The following is a 22115-nucleotide window of genomic DNA, read 5'->3' on the forward strand; positions in this document are numbered from 1 at the left end:
CTTTGCAGGGGTGTCATTGTGTGTACCCTCATTTATGTCTGTCAGAACTGGAGAAAATTTCATAGTGGAGCCCTTAAGAGTAGAAGATTTTTGCCCAAAATTGAAACAAAACCCGTGCTGGGAATGTGTCAATTTAAATCTGTTATTTTTACTTCGGGCTTTAAAGAAAGGGGCAAAATTGCGAGAAGAATTTCAGCCTTATAAGAATGGAAAAAAATATTTTTTTCTCTCTAAAATGACATTTTTAGGGTGAATGACAGACTATACTAAAAAAAAAAATTAAATTATAAAATATTTAGATTTTATTGAAACAGCAGGTTCCAACTACATGGAGATGTAGATGTAGAATTTTATTAAAATTCTGATTCAGAGTGAAAACCACGTTGAAAATCGGAAAATTTCCACAGAGAACCTGAATCTTTCCCTTCCTGTTCTAGTCCTTGCTGCTCTTGGTATTTTTTTATTCCTTGCTGTCTCACGCTGCCCAAAGCTGGGTGCTACACAGGCTCCGGGCGTAAAGTTGGTGCCCCTCTCTGTAGAAGAGAGTTTAGTTTTCAGAAAGAAAAGAGAAATCTGTAGCCAATCATCTGCTTTCTCACGTAAGTCACTATCAAGTCTAATGTTTAGAGAATAGGAAGTATATATTTGTTTATTTTTCCATATTGTGTTTGCAAATGCACTGGCGTTTGTGTCTCAGTATGTTTTAATTTACCACACAACGTGGGTACGTATTTATCTTTGCCTATAGGTCTGCATTTCTATCTGTGGCTAGATGCAGTATAGACATTTGGGTCGCATATTATCTATTCAGGCCCCATGAAGAATTAATAAACATTTATTCAACCATTACAGTTTTTAACAGAGTTTAATGGGCAAATAGGCCGTTCAGATCCGCCGCTTGTAACCGTCACCAGCGAGCGATACGGATGGGTTTGTGCAGCTCCAAGCACAGTTATTACAAATAGTAAGTCATAACCACCTAGAATTCATCCGTAACAAGGCTATAATATCCATTAGGTAATATCTCACATATCTGAATTCTGATAATTAATGTGGAACCCTGCTGTATCATAAGGCCCATCCCAATGTGAGCATTTGCAGATCTGCTCTGTTTCTAAATCCTGTATCTGGTGTCCGTCCCCAACACCTTATTCCTATCCCAGTTACAATCCTGATGGCCAACGGAGAGTACACTGGACTTTTGGGTTCCCCTTTTCCCGGCCCCTGTATAAATATCATCTCTGTCCATAGGAATTAGCAAGGGTATGCAAAATAACTAATTTGAATTAACCGAATGTGCGAAATTAAAGCGGGCTAGTTAAACTGCATTACACCTCTGACTCCCTTGCTTGGAATTAAGGCAGCTTTAATTTAGTTGAGCTTAATTCACTTTGGAAATGAAGGCAACTAAATTCAATTTAGGACACTCGAATTTTGAATGAAGCATCCGAACAATGTTTTAATGCTTTTAACCGACGCGCTCGCAAAGTTAATTCAGATTAATTTTCTCATTTGCCCCTGTGTAAACAAGCCCGTTGCCTGTTCCCTGTCAATGAAACCGTCTCAGCTGAGACTCCTTCAACAACTCCAAATTGACAAACAGCCTCCCAAGAGCAGAGGTTTCACTGATCCTCCTACACACACAAGCATTCCCTCGTCCCCGCGGCCCCGCGCGGGCGACTTCTCTCCCCGGGAGCTTTCCTCATCTCTGAGACTGATTTGTCCAGAGTTTGACACACTGAGCTGGGGTAAACACAGATGAGGAACAATTAATTAACGCTATCTGAAGACCCGAGTTATCAGTATTTAATTATTTGAATTTTACAGTTTAGGCTTTTGCAGTGCAACACTGCACTGCAAATTGCGTATCTTGTAATATCCTGATATTCTAGACAATTTTAGTGATTTTATCTAGTTCCATTGCTTCAAAATACAGTCCCCTTAATCTGAATTAAGTACTTGTTCCCCTAATGAACCGGAATACCTCCAGCTGTGAATTAGCATGTATTTCATTTTTTTGATCTAATTTAGATTGGACAAGATCAGCCACAATCAGGATTCATAGGCAGAGGAGTACAGAGGAACACAGGCATCAGTATTTAAAAAACTAGACTACTTTTACATTTTTTCTTGCACATATTGTAGTCTAAGACGATAGGAGGGAGCATGAGGTGGCCCAAAGAGTCCACCTTGCCATCTATATAGGGCAGTTGCAAATTGAATCATGAACAAAACATTCTTAGAAATCACAGGGAAGGATAATTTTAATGCAAAAATATTAATCTTTTTTAAGCATCATGATGAAAACTTCAAACTTTTCATTACCTTGCTCAATTTTAAAACCACACTGTGTATTTGGTCAAAAGACGTTCTTAGGAGGAAAATGTTGCGAAACATCATTTTCAACAAGGCAAAAAAAGCCCTCCAAAAATCGCCTTTTGGAAAGTCTCAACTCAGCGAAAGCAACGCCTGCCCTAAATCTTTGCTAAAAACTCAACCAGCCAAACAAAAAAAGCCAAACAAAGCAGAGAAAGGCCACTGAAATATCCCACGTCATTAAGTAGTACTTGAGGAGATGGTCAGGCTATATTGTTGTGTATGTGCTTGGTTTTTATGGAGTCATTGCTAATGAATAGATGTTGTTTGACGGCTACTACAGTCCCAGATCTTGGACTGGTAGAAAATCAGCAGAGTTTTCACCAAAATGGTTACCAGTATCATATAATAAGGAGACAACCCTATATATTAATATGCTTGTGCCTATATATTACCGTGCTTGTACCGAATGCAACTGAGTGTGTGTGGGCATCTGTGTACGTGCAGCTGGGTGAAAAGATACCACTGTGGGTAAAATCGAGGTTTGTAGCAACACACTGGATTTTGGTGTGGATGCACAGTTGTAGGGGGCTTACACTCATGTATCTGCATGTGTGTGTTTGCACACACGGTCATTTAATTGTGTGTGTGCCCATCTGCAGGTGTGTTTCTACTTGTGTGTGTGATCTGGCTGCCGTGCTTTCTGAATAGCAATGAGCTCAGCAAAAAGCAGGGCTGTATTTGGATCTCTGTGCCTGCATCTCTCTGCAGATGGATGGGCTCGCCTGGGCTCTGGGGGGGCTGCCTTTCTTCTTGGCTGGTTTGTGCCTCCCTCCTCTCGGATGGATCTCGGTCACTGTGTGTGCAAGGGTGTAGTGAGGGGGGGGGGATGTCACAGAATCACAGAATCACAGAATTATCTAGGCTGGAAGAGACCCTCGGGATCATCGAGTCCAGCCATCCACCCTACTCTAAAGTTCTCCCCTACACCATATCCCCCAACACCACATCTAAACGGTTCTTAAACACAGCCAGGGATGGTGACTCCACCACCTCCCTGGGCAGCCTGTTCCAATGCCCGACCACTCTCTCTGTGAAGAACTGTTTCCCAATGTCCAGTCTAAACCTACCCTGGCGCAACTTGAACCCATTACCCCTTCTCCTGTCATCTGTAACTTGGGAGAAGTCTTGGGTCGGTCTCTTCTCCCACGTCACAGGCAATAGGACAAGAGGAAACGGCCTCAAGTTGCACCAGGGTAGGTTTAGACTGGACATTGGGAAACAGTTCTTCCCAGAGAGAGTGGTCGGGCATTGGAACAGGCTGCCCAGGGAGGTGGTGGAGTCACCATCCCTGGAGGTATTTAAAAGACGGGTAAATGTAGAGCTTAGAGACATGGTTTAGTGACGGTTTTTGTGAGATGGTTGGACTAGATGATCTGAAAGGTCCCTTCCAACCTTGGCAATTCTATGATTCTATGAAAAGCCAGTGTCCTTCTGCAACAAAAAACACTAACTGGGCATCAGGAGACCTGCGTACTGATCCAGCCACCCCACTGATGGTGTTTTTAATTAACTCTATGCCTCGGTTTCCCCTCCCATCTTTTTTTTGGTGGACATAGACTGTCTGCTACTCCATGGGCATACGTAATGCCATCTGTGATGGGCTCTGTCTAGCTCAAACAAGACTCTGGGTCCTGAGATGATCTTATGATGCCATAGAATCATAGAATCATATGACACGATAGTGTCCCTCATATTGACTTCCCCCTTAATCCTCACCACAGGCCCTCAACTCTCTCATCTGAAACCATGGAGGGTTTTAGGGGCATCTCCTCACTCTCTACCCATTCCTTGACATCCATTCCACTGCCTTTCAGTAATATTCACCCCTGCACATGCCTGTCTTCCTGTGTTGGTGTTTGTCTCTCCCTCTGTGTACTTTGTGGCTGGCTATTTGTAGTTTTGTTGAAGAGTTTGTCTCCCCCATGTCCATACAGAGCAGGGGGAGGTGGAAAGGAAGGAGTTATTAAATGCCAAGCGGATATGCAATAAATCCCATTGATTTTACAAACTCCAACTTGTCTTCAATCTCCTTCCATTCTTTATCCTGGGGGCATTGCAACAAAACCCTATTTTAAATACCTTTTCTTTCCCTTCCCCCTTCCCCCTCCTCCCGCTCCCCAAAAAAGTGTCAATATTTTATTTGGATTTTTAACTTCGCTCCATAACAGTTGTTTGACCTCCTGACTCATGTGAGTCACATAAATTCTGGGACTTTATTCAGGAGCCATGTTCCTGCTATTGAATAAGCAATTTGGGAGGGTGAATTAATGACTTGTGCTGTTGCTGGAAAGTCCCTGAAGAAATATTAAAATTGCTTGCAGACTGAATCAATACTCACTGAACACCCAGCATGAGGACCTGGGCTTTTTAATGGCTACAAGCAGCGGCACTGGGTAGAGGAAGGGGAATTCCTGTACGCACAACGCACGCAGGGACACACAACCCACAGCAGTTTCCCCCACCATCACTGCCCTTTTCAACAACAGCACATTCCTGTGCACACAACCTGGTATGAGACCAGGCTGGATGGGGCTTGGAGCAACCTGGTCTGGTGGGAGGTGTCCCTGCCCATGGCAGGGGGATGGAACTCAATGATCTTGACGGTCCCTTCCAACCCAAACCATTCTATGCTTCTATGATGCTGGCTGTGCCAGGGAAAAAGGACTTGAAGCCCTTTTCCCCTGTCTCCCTCCCAAGAAGATCAAGCAGGATTGGCAAAAACTGGCCCTGTGTCAGCGCCAGGGTTGGCATGGTCTGGCACAGCCCATGAGGAGCAAGGAAGGTGTTCCCCTGTCTCCCTCCCAAGAAAATCAAGCAGGATTGGCAAAAGCTGGCCCTGTGTTCAGCGCCGGGGTTGGCACGATCTGGCACAGCCCATGAGGAGCAAGGAAGGTCGATCATTTGTGGCGTTACGAGTATGTTTAATGTAGGCATTTTGATTTTTTCCTTTCTGAAGGGTAAAGATGCCAGTGCTGGGATAGATTTGGGGGTGCTGCTGTGGTTTGGGAAGTGGACTGGGCTGTTTTGGAGAGGCACATCACAGAATCACAGCGGTTGGAAGGGACCTCTGGAGATCATCTAGTCCAACCCCCTGCCACAGCAGGTCCACCCAGAGCAGGTTGCACAGGAACATGTCCAGGCGGGTTTGGAATGTCTCCAGAGAAGGAGACTCCACCACCTCTCTGGGCAGCCTCTTCCAGGGCTCTGCCACCCTCACAGGAAAGAAGTTCCTCCTCATGTTTAGATGGAACTTCTTACATTCAAGTTTGTGGCCATTTCCTCTTGTCTGGGAGATGGTTCTGTGGATTTAGGTGCTGAACAGCGTTTGTATCTGTTCAAAGCACATATATATTGCATTTCAGATATTCAGTAGTTTTTGCTTTCCTTATGTTGGCTTCTGTTATGGTGAGTTTTGAATGTGTGCTCATCCTTGATGCTTTTGGTCATTGAGCAAGGTGTCACTTGGCTGGAGCAGCCTATTTCACTGGCTGTGGGTGCAATCCTGCATGGTCCTGACTGCCCTGGGGGTCCACCATCCTCTATAGGACACAAACCTCCTTGGCACGCTCCTCACCAAGGCTTTTACTATTTCTCACAGCCAGATTTTTGCCCAAACCCTAAGTTTTGCTCTGAGTACCCCCCCCGGCAAGGGGTGGGGTTTTGTTGCTGGAGTTTTCAGTTCTCCTTTGAGAAGGCAGCCCGTGTTTTGCCATTGTGGTGGTGAATGGCTGTTTTGTATTCCCCCTTATTGTGTATTAACACCGGGGTGGGTGCGCTTTGTATGACCGCATGTCTGTCTCATTGATTCCATCAGTATTATTTTGTAATCGTGTGTCTCTGTGATTGAGTTAGTGTGCATTTCAGGGCTCCTGTGTATTGAATAATGATGTCAAGGATTGGGTTGTTTGACTGGGTAATGGCCTCTTTTCAGTCTTGTAAGTGAATGTGTCCTTCTCCTGTTTCCCTGTCTCGGCTGGGGGAGGATCATTTACACTGGGTGATTCCTTAAGATGCTCACATGCACTAAAACAACATCCCTTTGGCTCCCAAGCTCTCCCTGCCCAGAGGGATGTGCCGAGGGGAGGGTACACCGGGACACAGAATCATAGAATGCGATGGGGTTGGAAGGGACCTCTGGAGATCATCTAGTCCAACCCCCTGCCAGAGCAGGTCCACCCAGAGCAGGTTGCACAGGAACATGTCCAGGAGGGTTTGGAATGTCTCCAGAGAAGGAGACTCCACCACCTCTCTGGCAGCCAGGGCTCTGCCAGCCTCAAAGGAAAGAAGTTCCTCCTCATGTTGAGGTGGAACTTCCTATGTTCTAGTTAGTGCCTGTTCCCTCTTGTCCTGTCACTGGGCACCACTGAAAAAAGCCTGGCCCCATCCTCCTGGCACCCACCCTTTAAGTATTTATAAGCATTGATCAGCTCCCCCCTCAGCCTTCTCTTCTCCAGACTAAAAAGCCCCAAGTCCCTCAGCTTCCTCCACCTGGTTCTCAGCCACGTGCTTCAAGGCCCATAGTCACTTGTGAATAACATGCGTGTGTCAACACGTTTCTAAGGCTGTGGGAACATTTTTTACACATGTGCATGCCTCAGAGGTTTTGCTAAGACTTTTCAGTTGTGTTTTTTTGGGTAAATCTCCATATCTTAGGGTTCCTCACAAATATACGCGAGGCTACGGCGCGCGGTTTCGAAGGGATGTGGCCGAGTCTGTGAAGGGATCTATAAATGACTATATACATCTACAGAGGAGCTCACACCTGCCTTTGCAAGGGTCGCCTTGTGTGACTTTCTATATTAAAGCACAGAAGGGCATCCCTGTCATTTAGCAGATGCCTCTGATCTGTGTGTGACTGCCCGACGCCGTTTCCGTGGCTGAACTGACCCGGGTCTCTTATCTATGTGAGAAGAATGGGGTTCCATGTCAGCGGCGTTTAGCAGTAAATGTTATGTGTGAAGGAATTTTAGACGTACGATGAATCTCTGGGTTTGTGCGAGGGCTCCTGGCTCCTGTGGAGATTGTGTGCTAATGCCCTGCGACAGTGTGGCCCCATTTGGTCCCTTGGAAATGAAGAGGAGAGTTCAGTTATTTTTCAGCCGGTGATTACGTGTCATTGCCGCCCGGATTTATTTGCTCTGCGCAGGCAATGTGTCTGGCATCGGGCCTGCCCTGTGCCTCCTCGGCCATCAGGATTTGGCCCAGCGGCAGCCGCAGCCCCACAAAATCTGTGAAAAAGGCTGTGAAAGATCCAGAAAACTTCCAGAGGGAGCTCTCAAACCGTACCCTCTCACCAAAATATCCCAGCAGGGAAAGACCCTCCACCTCTCTCAGCCGGGTCACCTATATACGGCTGGGATTTAGCAAACCAGTGAGTTTAACTTCTATTTTTTGGTGAGGCTGCTAACAGGGAACTCCTTACTCCTCCTTGCATTAGCTCGAGCCTCCTGACTTCCCCTGCCTCCTTGTTTGTGCTCTCCCACTCTTTTCCCCCCTTCCTCCTCCGTATTCCTGCCTGCATTTGACCTTGAAGAGATGACACCCTCCTTAGCCCACCCACTCCTTTAGCAGCTCCCACCCCTCACACTGGGGCAGCAGCAGCAGGGTAACAGGGGGAGGGAAAAAATGAGGGAGTGAGGAAGGGAGAGAGAGAGAGAGAGAGAGAGACCTGTTTGAAAATAATTGGAGGCTGTTAAACAGAGGAGCCCAGCATATCACTCTAGTAATGGAAATAAATTCCATTGTATTTGCATTTTAATTTTCCACATAAACAAAGGCCCGGAGTGTGCTGGCTTCGCCAGAATCACCGGCCAGAATTTAATTAGAAATGAAAAGTTTATAGGGTCCTCTTTAATGCGATTAATGCACAGTTAACATTTATCACATACATATGCTGGAATCGCCTTTTTTAAGCAACCACCGGCCATGAAATGAATTTCTTTTCAACTTTTTTAGCGTGCGTGAGGAAGGCTGTCTCTGGTGAGGCGGTCCAGTGAGCACACTCCTGACAGCTTGGTAAACTGGAGCCCACAGAGGCTTAGTAGCCCCCATCCTCACTGAGGAAAGTTCAAGGTGGCTTAGAGGGAAGCATGGTCTAGTGGTTAAAGCCTGAGGTTGGGAGTCAGGGGATCTGGGTTGTATTCCCAACTCTGCCACATGCTCACTGCATGACTGACTTGCTCTCAGCGTCTGTTTTCTCTGGGTGTTAAAAAATAAAAGAGAAATCAGCTGAAAGAAGATATCTCAGCCCTGGATCCCTCTGCGTTCTCTCCAGAAACTTGCCCGGCCCCCGTTGTAGGGGATCTGGATTGGATCCTGCACTGTGCCGACCTCCCCGCTCAGCTCCCCGTCCCCGAGCATCCCTAGGCCTGGGGAGAGAGGCCGGGCCTCCCGGAGGGACTTCTCCCCGTGGCCTCAGCTGATCCCTGCTCCGTGGGTTTCTCTGGATCTCACATTGCTTGTGTGAGATGTGCATCTTCCCACCGGTGCGGGGTGGGAGCCCTGCCGTGAAGGGACCTGGCCTCACTGCTGAGGCAGCTCTGTGGTTCTTAAGGGGATCCCCTCAGCAGGTCTCAGGAGGTGATTCTGCCCCTCTACTCTGCACTCCTGAGACCCCACCTGGAATACTGTGTCCAGCTTTGGAGTCCTCAACACAGAAAGGACATGGACCAGCTGGAACAGGTGCAGCGGAGGGCCATGAGGATGATCAGAGGGATGGAGCACCTCTCCTATGAAGACAGGCTGAGGGAATTGGGATTGTTCAGCCTGGAGAAGAGGAGGCTCCGGGGAGACCTTATAGCGGCCTTTCAATATCTGAAGGGTGCCTATAGAAGAGCTGGGGAGGGACTCTTTGCCAGGAAGGGTAATGATAGGACAAGGGGAAACGGTTTTAAATTGGAAGAAAAAAGATTCAGATTAGATCTCAGGAAGAATTTTTTTACTATGAGGGTGGTGAGACACTGGAACAGGTTGTCCAGAGAAGCTGTGGCTGCCCCATCCCTGGAGGGGTTCAAGGCCAGGCTGGATGGGGCTTGGAGCAACCTGGTCTGGTGGGAGGTGTCCCTGCCCAGGGCAGGGGGTTGGAACTCGATGATCTTTGAGGTCCCTTCCAACCCAATTCTATGATTCTATGATTCTATGATTCTCTCATGCTATTTTGGTCCAAAAAAACCCCTATTTAGAATGGCTTGTGGAGATACTGGGCCCATCAAACCTGAACCTCGGATCTTTAACATAAGCCTCATCAGGAGCGGCTACCAGCCTTCCTTGTGGCCGGGGTAATTATACCTCCTTCACCCCGGGGGGCCCTGAGAGGTCGCTTATGAAAAGCTTTGAGCTCGTTTCTGCACGGGGACGCTCGGAAAAGCAAGTCTAAATCCAGACAAATTATCGATACCCTTCCCGAGCAGAGCACGCCGCCGAGATAAAAGGCCAGAGGTGAACACCTCCCCTGTGAGCCCCTGCTCCTGCCACAGCCAGGAGGGCATCAGCCTTGTCACCTCCCTGCCTCCTCCTGCCTCCCTAGAGGGGACCTTACCACCGCCGGTGTCCCCGTTGTCCCTTCCTTATGCCCCCTCCCCTGCTCTGGCTGTGTGACAGATGGGGGGCTACAGACACCCCCCCCTCCTCCCACGCTTGCTTTCTGGGCTTGCAGACAAGCAGAGCAAATAAACCAGGCCCATGGACACAGAGTGTTAGCGTGTTAGGGACACAGCAGGGGAAGGAGGAACATGAAACCTCTATTGATCCCTTGAGGAATGATGTCCCTTCCTTATCTTATCAGATTCTCTTCACTCTTCAATTATAGTCTGTTGAAATTGGCCTCTTAACCCAAACAAGATAACCTGGGTAATGAGGAGAAGAGTGGGAGGGGAGGGGGGAAAGGAGAGGAGAGAAGGGCAGAGTCCAGTGCGTTAAACTATGGCTGTCATTAGGAATGTCTCCTTTAGCACCTCCTGTGCCCCCACTGTCCCCAGGTGTCCCCTCCTTGCGTCGTGCAGCAGATGAACTGACACACATCCACTCCCTGGCAAATATATCACGCCGTAAACCCCCCTCATCCCCTCAGATACACTGGATACCCCCAACAGGCACAATGTCCCCACATTTGTACGTGGCATCTCCGTATCTCTGTGCTCCCACCCTGCCATACGCCTCCTGTGTCCACCCTGATGCCACCCTGTCACAGGCACGTGGCTGTGTGGCTGACGCTGCCCATCTCACCATTCTCCTCACACACTAGTGGTATGGCTGCCCCATCACCCTGCGCCCAGGGCCACCCAAAAGAACCACCAACAGAGCCAGGGAGCGCTGCCCGGTCCCCCACGCATCGGTTTGCAGCCACAGCTCATCGGTGTGTTCACACAACAGCCTTGCTGGAGGGAAGCAGCCACACAGAGTCCTGTGCAGAGCCCCACAGATCTACACAGGCTTCCCAAAACATGTTCTACTCATGCTTTTGCTCACCCCTACGGCTCCCTGCGCGGAACCGCAGAGTTACGACCTTGTTTCCATGGATAATGCTATTCTTAGTGCTCACACAGCCCAGTAATACCTCCTTGCTCTAAGTCTATACTCCCAGCTGGACGTGTTGCCCTAGTGACATGCCCACGCTCCTCCTCGTACACATGTCATGGGGTAGAGGGCACGTCTCGCCCAAATATCCATTACAGGGAAGATTGTCTGGTGGAACAATGGGGACTCGGCAGCCTACCTGCACAAACACACCCGGGTTTCCATGCTCAAGTTACTTCACTCTGCACAGAACGATCCAGGAGCACATTCAGGTGGCGCAGAAGGTGCTTTCCTTTTGGAAAGGACCTGAGAGGTACAAAGGCTTCGCCTACAGGGATGGCAACCTCCTCTTCCACTCTTCTAAAGACTGTATTTCTCCAGGATCGCTTTATCTCCTGCCCTTCACTGTGCCAGGGGCATTTCCTTCCATACCCATCCATCAGGGAGCCACGTTCCCTGCCATTTCATGTCTCCCTGTGCCACCAGCTCTGCCAGTTTTGCCCGCTGGGCACCAAGACCCACAGTGGGGTCACCCACAGCCATGTATTTTTCTTTAAATATTCGAAAGTCACAAAAATTCATGTAATCAGCAAAAGGGGGTTAGAATCGCAGCAGTCAGCTTTTGACAAAGGTACACGTGCTCTCCCACGTGCAACCACATGAACCCACCCAGGCAGTGGGTTCCTCCCTGCTCTTGTCCACCTCATGAGAACCCGTACACAGCCAGATATCCTTCCTCTCTCCCCATCCTTGCCCCCTCCGTGTGCATAGACCCCCAACTCGGGCACACACGTACCCCAAAATCGTTAAAGCCACATAAGGGAATTGGATGCCATCACTGTAAAACCACAGCAGCTCTGGGTTTGACACTGGCCAAGTCAAATCTGCCTTCTCCTTTCACTCCATCCTTAATCTCTTGCTCTTTTCTCCCCAAACCCCACCCAGCTCTGCTCTCCACCAGCTCTGGAAGCTCTGTGTCATGGCTGGCTGTCCATCTGCCAGAGACAGCACCGCAAACGTTGTCTCTTTAAACCTCTAAATTTCATAGAATCATAGAATGGGTTGGGTTGGGAGGGACCTTCAAGATCATCCAGTTCCAATCCCCCCTTCCACCAGACCAGGTTGCTCCACGCCCCATCCAGCCTGGCCTTGAACCCCTCCAGGGATGGGGCAGCCACGGCTTCTCTGGGCAACTTGTTCCAGTGTCTCACCACCCTCACAGGAAAGAATTTCTTCCTAATATCTAATCTAAATTTCTCCTCTTTCAGTTTAAAACCATTCTCCCTCATCCTATGGCTCCACTCCCTGATCAAGAGTCCTTCCCCATCTCTCCTGTAGCTCTTTTAGGGACTGGATAAATTTGCTGTTTGTTCCACAGGGAGAGGGATTTTGTGACATTATTCATTTTCCACTAAGCCTCTGCTTACACAGCCCTGGCCCGTTGGTACGTAGCACATCCCAGAAATACACGTTCCCTATGCACTCAGTGTGAAAACACCATCTCCTTTCCTTCAGAAATATTATTCCTTCCTTTCCTTTTCTCTTCTACATCTCCTCCCTTCCCTACTGATTTCACAAACAAGTGTATTTTTTGTGTATGTATAATTTATGTATATATGTGTAATTTTTCAAGCTCAAAAGTCTAAATTTGAACAACCAAGAAAAGGCCTAAATTCGGGCAAATATTAACAGCAGGCACTATTACATAGCTAAATTGTGCTGTGGTCTTTCTTTTTAAAGGCAGATGACCAAAAAATTGGTCTTAAAATAAATTTTAGAGAAACATGAGTATGTTGAAAGGCTACAGTCCTTTTAAGAAGCTCACAAATGTTAGTGCCCGAAGACTCTATCACAATTTTAAAGGGAGAGCCTGGAAATGGGCAGCGGGGTAGTGAGGTTGCCCTCACGTTTCAGCCCAGTTTGAAGAAAATGAGGACTAGTTCCAGGAATATTGGTGCCAGAACCATACAAACTCCCTGGAAACTAGAGGTGGTGCGGGGCACCCTGTCGGACAGGTATGAGAGAGTTTCCTCTGAGTTTTTCATCTGCTTTTCCTCTTATAAACTGATGAACAGACATCAATCTGCCTTGCAGACACGGGGAGCACCCTCTCCACCGAAGTAGGGTGATGGCTATTCTTGATGCAATTTGCCTCCCCAGCAAATTTAACCCCGTGCCTCGGAGCCTGCAAAATGGGGAGGGGACTTCCCTTGGAAGGAAGAGGAACCGCTCAAAGTGGAGCCAAAGGAATAAAAACTAAATTGGCCCCCAGGAGAGAACAATTAATAGATGTGAACTCCGGCATATCTGTCTGTGTGTGTGCACATTGGGGGAGTTGCTAGAAACCTGGGGAACAATATGCCATACAGATTTTTAGCAATCTGTGTGTGTGCACGTTGGGGGAGTTGCTAGAAGCCTGAGGAACAATATGCCATACAGATTTTTAGCAATGCTACAGGAACTGCAAAGCAAGGGGATGACAGCAGCAAGAAATGTCCTACTTCTATTTTTCATACTGGCAGAGAGAAGCCACCAGAACCTCCCTTCCCAGTTTCCCAGTGAGCTTTGGGTAAAGGTTTCCTACGTAGCATTTTCTGGAAAGCGGATCCGTGAACTTGTTAGCTCAGGCTTTTGGCACATCCCTCTTTCTCCTCTCCATCAAAACCGGTCCACACATAAATCCCAAGCCAGACAGAGGACAAAGGAATATCCTTCCCCCACCACATTGAACTCCTGCACGTGCTTCCTTTTCCCTACCAGCATTTGGTGTCACCCTCTACGTGCCCGCTCAGGGGTACGTGTTCCCTGCCATGGACCGTGATACTCATACGTAGCATCCAACCAGAGCATTTCCCACTCACAGTCCTCATAGAAACATCCTACTAAAAAACGATGTACAACTCTGCTTTTTCCTTCTCCATACGCACCTCTGAATACACCAACCTTTCAACCTGATATATATATGTATAAAAATACTCTCTACACCCCTCCTGTCCCTTCACTCCTTGATATCTATATGGACAGACATATTCTGTCCCTCCATCTCAAACATTCCTTGCGTACATCCTGTCATTCTTCACACCCCAACCACGGCTATTCCTCTCCCGTGGCTCCAGGATTGAACTATTGTGTTGTCCATTTCCCGGCGACAAGGGGTCTAGTTACAGGGTTATTGATTGGTTTTCATGCAGACAGATGGATCTGCCTTTGGTCTCCCCACCAAAATCCACCTCTCTATGGGTTGATTGTCACTGCTCCGGGGATAGGATTTCACCAGGAGACCACCCTCCATGCAAACATCCTTCACCCAGGCCACGGATGGTAATAAATGGAGTCAGGCTGAGCCATAATAAAAGCAATTGAGTGGGTTACCTGTGCAGACATGAGATTTATACCTCCTCATATTTGATGTGATTGTTTTATTGAGTTCTCAGCGCAGTTAGGATGCCGTTTATTTATTTATTTATATGCCTACTTATCGGGAAGGGGTGGGGGGGGGAAGAGGCTGTCGCAGCCGAGCCAGCGTTCAGCCTGCGTCTTGGCAGATCCCAGCCCCAGGAAGGGGGCTTTTCCAGTCCTGCTCTGCCTTTTACCTCTGCTTGGCCTTGGGCAAAACCATCTCCTTTCTTTTACCAGACCAAGGTGTTTGTTTCAGGACCCCCGAGGCCTTGAGGAGTGTCTGAATGACAAACCTAGAGGCCGAGGGGACGGCGTAAAGGCAGACGCGTGTATCTGCTGATTTTCTAAAAGAACCTCTCGAAAGAAATTCCGATTTACGCCGTGCCTGGTTCGGACAATGGGCTGTGCTTCTCTGCACAGAGCCCCTTTATGCCATGGCTATAGAAATAGTGAGCGCCAGCGTTTTTGCTTCTGCCTCTGTCATCGCGTGCGAGCGCTTGGAAATATTAGCAGGTGCAAATTGATTGGAAATGAATATTTGTAAGTGCACTCCGAGGAGTTTGGAAAGCGAGTGATTAGATTTGTGATTTTCGGCTGGGTAGATAGCCACGTAAGTGCTACAAAATCAGCTCTCAGGTACTGGCACTAGAGAAAATTGGAGGTTAGCGCTGAATATCCTACTGTCTAGTATTTCATCACGAGCCTAACGCTGTTTGTTGTGGGTTTTCCAGCTCCTCCAGTCAAGTGATAGCACGAGAATTTCAGTTCTCATTTAATAAAGGATGTTTCCAGTGCTTGGATGGGGGGGGGGGGCTTGAAAAGGGCTCTCTGAAGGCTCAAAGGACCACATTGTTAAGGTGTTTTTAAAGTCGTTTAATGGGAGTCAGATATCCAAATCCCTTTAACAATTTAAGGTAGAGAAGAGAAAACAAGTGAAAACAAACCCACATGGTATTACAAGTACTTGGGATTTTTATGCCAATTGCATGATTTAGGCTCTGCCTCGGTATTTTTAAACAGTTGGGACTGGTAAATATGGCCGTGGGTGTATGGGATCCAACAGATTAATTGGGATTACAGTGGAAAAATCCTCATTCCTGTTAGCTCTCAGTTTAAAGAATGATTGTTTGGGAGAAGAACTCAAAACCTTTCTGAGACTTTCAGGAGTAATAATCATCATCAGGAGGCATCTGCACACAGATGGGATTTCCTAAAGCTCTAGTTAACTGCACGGGTGTCGGGCCAATGACAACGCTTTGGAAAGTCTCCACCTTTTCATTTATAGAGACCCTCCCCAAAAGTTGGATCCCTCCATATTTTGCTGATAGTTACTAGTGAGCTTAGACTCCGTCTGAATTTCAACAGGCCTTAATTGAAGCCCATTAATCTAAGTGAAGCTCAGCCTTGTTTGACTGTTTGGAAGTTACGTCTTTTTATTCGAGTAATATGGAAATCTTTTGTTTGGGTGGGCTTTAGGATCAGAGATGGATTTGGGGGGATATTCAATATACTGCTGAAAACATGACTTTGTTTTGTATGCGTCATGTCATCATATCATAAAGGGTCCAGCTGGCCTCCTGGAGCATTATCTATCTCTTTAGCCAATGCGAGATTATTTCTATTGTATGTTTGCTTGTTATTAATGCCATCTACTTATATATATTCCAAGAAATCAGGAATTCCTATGGGATGCAATTCCACAACTTAATGGACCTCCCTATCAGGAGATACCTTCTGCTACCACTTAAATATTTCCTTTCTTATTTCCCTCCCTTCATTCCCAGCTATCCTGCTTTGTTTAAACGTGAATAATTCCTTTCCCGTTGGAGGGACTGTGCCCTTCAGATCACAATATTGTTCTCGCCACTTCATCATCGCTTGGCCAAGCCACTTATATTTTCTCCTCTTTTCTCCCAAAGTCAAATGAGTTTTTTCACATAATAGTGATTCTGGTAAATGAGGTTTAGCTCTGTAAGACTCATTCACCCAGTGCTGAAATGCAGCTACCTCTGTGGCAGAACGCAGCAATCACTCACTAGATGCAAAAGCCTGAAAACGTTTAACTTCCAACAAAAATCAACCTTTCTGGCCGGCTCTACAAAAAAAGAAGGGCGGGGATTTTTAGGTGATAAAGAGACCGATGCGGTTCTGAGCTTCGAGGTTCACAGAACAGGGAGCTCAAAACTTCCCAGGCACAACCAATTTTACTTGCTAACTGCCTCTCTTGAGCTAATATCCCTGCAATAGGAAAATTAGAAAAAAAATGCAGCCGGCTTATTGTAGTTCCCACCACACAACCTTCTAGTGGCCAGATATGAGGAATAAGACAAAGAGAAATGCTGGGAGCATTCATGGACTCTTTCAGCTGCGGTAACATTGTCTGTAACCTCTGCTTTATGAGCCTGTCCTTTATTTGCAATGATAAAAAGAAGATAATACCAGGTTTGTGTCTGACGGAAAAAGAATCTGAATTTCAAGGAGTATATTCCTTGTAATGAAGCCCTGTGTGACCCGACTCCGTTCTTTGCTCAGCCAAAAGCAAGTGGTGGTAGAAGTGTGGTAGTAGAAGTCTTCTACCCCAAGAGCACATCCTGATGTGGGAAACAGAGTGGGAACCTGAGATTCAGCATCACCTTAGTGAGAGGATCCCTGCTGGATCCCGGGGAAGTTCCAGGTTACAAGAACCTGGTGAACCCCGTTGGGTACCATCGGACAAGTTTTCCTCACCCCCACTTTGCACCAACCCGTTGTCAGCCAGAGGCTAATCCAGTCTACGTGGCCAGTCCAATCCTTGGCCTCTCTATTGAGAAATAGCCATGTGGCTACTAAACACTGCTGCTGGTGATAGGTTTGTGTGACACACACGTTTGCCAGTTAAAACTGTGCCATTCACTGCAGGCCGTGCTTTGGGTCACTATGAACAAGCTGCCATTAGAGATACTCCATACTCTTCCAAATCCTCCCTAGACTCATGACCCGTCTCCCCAAGAATTCCAGGTTTGTTCATTGGGAAAGAGAGGGGGGGATTTTCTGGTGGCTTTGGGTGGGGTGTCCTTTGGGGGGGACTCAGCGAGGCCAGCGAGAGTGACTCAGGACTCTCGGTTTGCAGAACAGTGATTTCTTCCCCGTGGGACACAGCCCCTGCCCTAACACTGCCTTTTGCCAGACTCCACTGTTTGTCTCCAAACGTTGCCTTCACCTCCATCGAGATTCTGCTCAATTCTATCTCCCTCACCCGGGCTAAAGCCTCCTCTGACGGAAAACAACCCAGCTCCAAGTTTTGAACCTTTTCCCGTTACCGCGTTGAACTCCGGGGGTGTTTTTAGTGAAGGATCACACAGAGTTTTACAGCGGTAGCTAAATACTGCTATTTTCATTTTACATATGACAAAGCAGCCACGTAAGGAGTGCGGGTGACCTGCCCAAGATCAACCAGAAAGTTAACAGCAGAACTGGTAAGAGAACTCTTATCTCCTAATGCGCCGTCCTTTGCTCTAAACTCCAGCCCTGCCCACGGCCGCTGAAATCACCCACACGCTCCATAATATTTCAATGTACAAGTCTGTTTCACTGGTCGTTACAACCCAAGTCAACCTTTGTGTCTTTCCATATGCATCTTGAAAAAGCACATCATTATTGGAGACTTTAACTAGGGATCATGAGTCAATTGTTAAATAGTGAAACGGGAAACATCTCCCCAACCCAAGCGCTTAACGCTAGAAATTAATGAATACACAATACCTAAGTGATGACTGAAAAAAATATCTAATGGTTTGACTGAGGTTATATATCCACTAAACTCTGTTCTCTGCCGTGGGGTATTAGTTAGGGGGGCTGCTCTCAGAAACCCAGAGTGTATCCGGGAGGCTGACCGAACCCCGTAATGCTTTGGCTTCAGCATTCCTTGGAGAAGGACTAACTGGGAGTCCCTAGTACTGAACCCAGCCCCAAATGAGCTGGGACAGAGGGACAAATTAGGTGGGGATGTGTCCTGCTTTGCCTTTCTAGACTCTTAAGGAATTCCTGAATTTAAGAGAAGCAGGAAATAATAATAATTAAACTGCCATGTCCATTTTATCACTCACTGCGGAACCGTGAGCGTGTGTCCGTGGTGTGCTCCGTCCTGTTCCCACTAAAGTACATTCTCTTATTGAAAAGGGTTTTCTGGGTGATCATTATCTGGTGGAACCTGTGTTCTTAGGCTAACTGTACGTACCAAAAAACAAAGCAAAAATTCCCATTAACGTCTTGCTGCCCAGCTCAGAGTGAGGAGGCGGCCGCCGCGAGGCTTTCGGCGCTGCCGGGATCCACCCAAAATATTCTAACCCAAAGCCACCAAAGGAGAACTCGTGTAGAGCCACACCATAGATGGAAAAGTTGGGGCTCAAGGGATTTAAAGTAAGCAGGAATTGCTTACTAAGGAATTGAGAGCTTCCATCACTTGCCTGCTTCTCAATGATACGCACTGTGTATATGTGTGGGTTTACATATATGCGTGTATATACATCTAGATGTGTGTGTATATATATATCTGCACATACACACTAGGTTTGTGCTGCACAGTGCCTGCTGTATGACACGGGAACAGGCAAGCTCCCAGCACAGAGAGAACTTCTCTGTCTTGATCCTGCCCGTTCTGGCGCACTTCGCTTATTGACTACTCTCTAGACTTTTTTTTGCCATAATTAAAGCAAAACTACCCCTTAGCAAAAGACTTAATTTTTTTCCTGACTCTCGACGGGGTGGTTGAGTCATGTTTTTCAGCAGAGTTTCTATCTAGGCTTTATCTGCATGAGCTCGATATGAACAAGTTTCTGATAAATCTCAGGACCGAATTAGAAGTTCGTCCCAAACGCGTCCCGATATCCTCAGTGCAACACAGACAGGACAGGTCGGTGCAATGGAGGCACGTATCTTTGGCGTATCACAAAAAAATAATTAATGGAAAACAGATTTTAAAAATGTTTTAGGGAGACTTAAAAAACGGAACTGAAACTGCGCAGTTTTGTGGTCTCTCACCCGAAAGCCTATGTTAATTTATACTAATCCCCAGAAAGAAGGAAAATAAAATGTAATTAATACATTTTCAGAAAATCTTGTAATAACCAAAATTAGGTTTTTTCCATTCCAAGGTGATCTCTGTTTTGAAGTGCAGTATTCACAGTCTATCTAGGGACACAGATAACTTCTATTTCTGTAAATGCCTTGCTTATAGTCTCAAGATGTTGAACTGCTTATGGATGTAGCTCTAACAGTTCTGGACGTTGGGCCAATGCGGTTTTTGCTTTGGAAACCCTACATTTTGTGAAAATACAAAGACAGATTATTTCTAGGTTGGTTTTAAAAATTGTCATCTATGTGAAGCTGCTCAGAGAGTCGGAGGGTTCGATTAACTCCAATCTGCGCTCGTACGGCGGGTAAGGGATGTGCTGTTACAGAAGATTTACCCAATTCTGGGTGTTTTTTTTTTATAACGGGAGGGAGAAAAACGGATATTTAAATGGTGAACATAGACCTCTCTTTGTGTTTTGTGAGTTTTGTGAGTCACAAAAGTCACGGGAGTGCCGAAGCTCGTGCTAGTCTCTGCGCCACCAGGATCGGGCCCTTATACACTCACTATTTCCCATTCTGCTGCAGTTTTCCCCCATTTTGCCGTCCTGTTCTTGCAAATGTTACGACCTGTGACACGATGGGCTCGCTTCCCTACGGATGGGAGTTTTAGGGAGCCCCACGCAAGGGTGAACAGCGGGAAGCAGGGCCTGAATTTTTAACAGCGACGGAGAAAGACTTAACCAGGTGAAGCCAAAATGCTCTTGTGCCTTGGTGGCCACACGCTCAAATGCCATCGCGGGGGGAATCAAACACGGGGGGGTCACAGCTGAGCCTCTGTCATGCAATAATACTTAGCAGCTACGAAGCACTTGTCATTCTCAAAGCATTTTAGAAGCAGAATCCAACTGACATCGCTTCCCACCTCCTTCTGAGAAGGATCGGTCTTTGCCAGGGTGGGGAAACTGAGGTACAAACTCCCCCCCCGGAGCCCCCCCGTCAACTGGGAGCAAAACCTGGTGCTCAACCTCCTGCCTGGGACATCACAACCCGGTGGGGCCGGCAGGCATGAGGCTGGGACTTCAGTGACATTTGGATGCTAACGGCCTCCGAGCTAGCCAAAAAATACACGTGTGGGGGGGGTCTGTGGATGCCGTTTCCTCCAAAAACGCCCACCCACCCACCCCAAAGCCATTCCTCCGGTACCTCCAGTACCACCAGTTTAATTCCTCCCAGGGACAGCTGGCTGTCCTTCCACAGCTGCCTTTGTAAGGTGTCTGAATGTCAAACTGTTATTATTTCAATACCTGACTGAGAGAGTAACGGAGACCTGGAGGTTTTTTAGGAGGGTGTATAATTAGCCGATCAGTATTATGTTACCCTGTTCATAACTTAATAACCATTTTAATACAGATGGCACACACAGGGATAATTTCCTAGGGTAGCCTAGCAGTATATTACAGAGACAGTGTGTCTGAGGGAATCTTTCTTAGCCAAGGTACATTCCACTAGCTAATTCTACCTGCTGTTTTCAAGATGATTTGGGATAATTCCATATCATTTGCAAAATATTAAAACCCATTTATATAGGATGCCAGATTTAGAAATACACAGCCTGAGTTATTAGACATATTTTGATAAATCTGCCATGAAAAGCGCAAGATAAAAAATACCACTGCGGTTTCCCCGCTATTTATTTTTTGCTTCCCTTGCTATAAATACACCTGGGTTTGTGTTTGTTTTTTTTTTTAAAAAAAAAAAACTGGCTAAACTTATTATATATCAAAAAGGCCAATATACTGACTTGTGCATTTTTATCTACGCAGACACTACAAAAGCCTACGGCGTATTTACATATACCCTATATACATTTATAAAGCGGGAAGCACCGTATATTTGGGATTCTGTGCAAAATTCCATGTATTCCTACTCTGTCGGTGAGGTGTTTCGTGCCTACGTACCCGCCCTTTGAAAACACCCCTGTTACCCTGTTTCTAGAGGCTTTATTTCTGTGGGCAGAGTGATGGCATCTGTATATACGTTAGGCTAAAACAGCGTAATTAGTTTTTAGGGGGTGACTGAGAGTGCGGTGCGTGGCCAAAGTGTGAAAATCTGATGTCTGTCGGGTTGGAAGGTGCGGGCGTGTGAGCGGTTTGTTACTCGATTACATCCATCACCGGCCCTTTTCTCCTGCACATCGATCCCTTTTCCTTTTTTTTTCTTTTTTTTTTTTGGCCTGTCATATGGTTATTTTCTGTCCCCTCAAACCTGAGAGACCGAACCTGAGTCCCTCCACCCGACAGCAGTTGTACCCCTAGCAGCTGGGGGAGGAGATGGGTTAGGAAATTGTTGGGTAGCGTTGAATCCATCCAGCCTCCTTGCCAGGGCCGGGAGGAAGGCACCTCCTGGCAAGTTTAGCCCTTCACTGAGGATGAGGAGGGAGCCGGGGACACCCTTGTGCAAGGGAAGCCTTCCTCCATCTCTCAGCGGCTCCCAACCCACCTTGGCAGCGGAGAAGGGCAAGTTTTTGGGCTCACAGCCCTAATAACCCTGGCAAAGGCTGGCGGGGGTTTACACCCCGGCGTTGGAGAAACAGGGGGAAACCCGGCTCCGCCGCCCCTTCACCCCGAACAGCCCTCCCTTACCCCCCCCCAAAACGGCTCGGGGGGGAGCTCATCATCTCCTCCGGGCCAGGAGCGAGCTGTAGCCCCCCCACGGAGGGCAACAACGAGCCCCGGGGCCAGGAGCCCGCATCCCCGCATCCCCGCATCCCC

General features: G+C 47.3%; 1 protein-coding gene across 1 annotated transcript in view; it reads right to left on the reverse strand.

The window, feature by feature from the left end:
• Positions 1–20138, reverse strand: part of PAX2 (paired box 2) — an 80264-nt gene extending 60126 nt beyond the window's left edge. Inside the window, exon 1 of the mRNA XM_014956162.1 lies at positions 20000–20138. Coding sequence (XP_014811648.1) covers positions 20000–20138 — 139 coding nt within the window. The remainder of the gene's footprint in view (positions 1–19999) is intronic.
• Between the last annotated feature and the right edge of the window lie 1977 nt (positions 20139–22115).

Source organism: Calidris pugnax, unplaced genomic scaffold, assembly GCF_001431845.1.
Source record: "Calidris pugnax isolate Ruff unplaced genomic scaffold, ASM143184v1 scaffold196, whole genome shotgun sequence".
NCBI classification, from domain to species: Eukaryota; Metazoa; Chordata; class Aves; order Charadriiformes; family Scolopacidae; genus Calidris; species Calidris pugnax.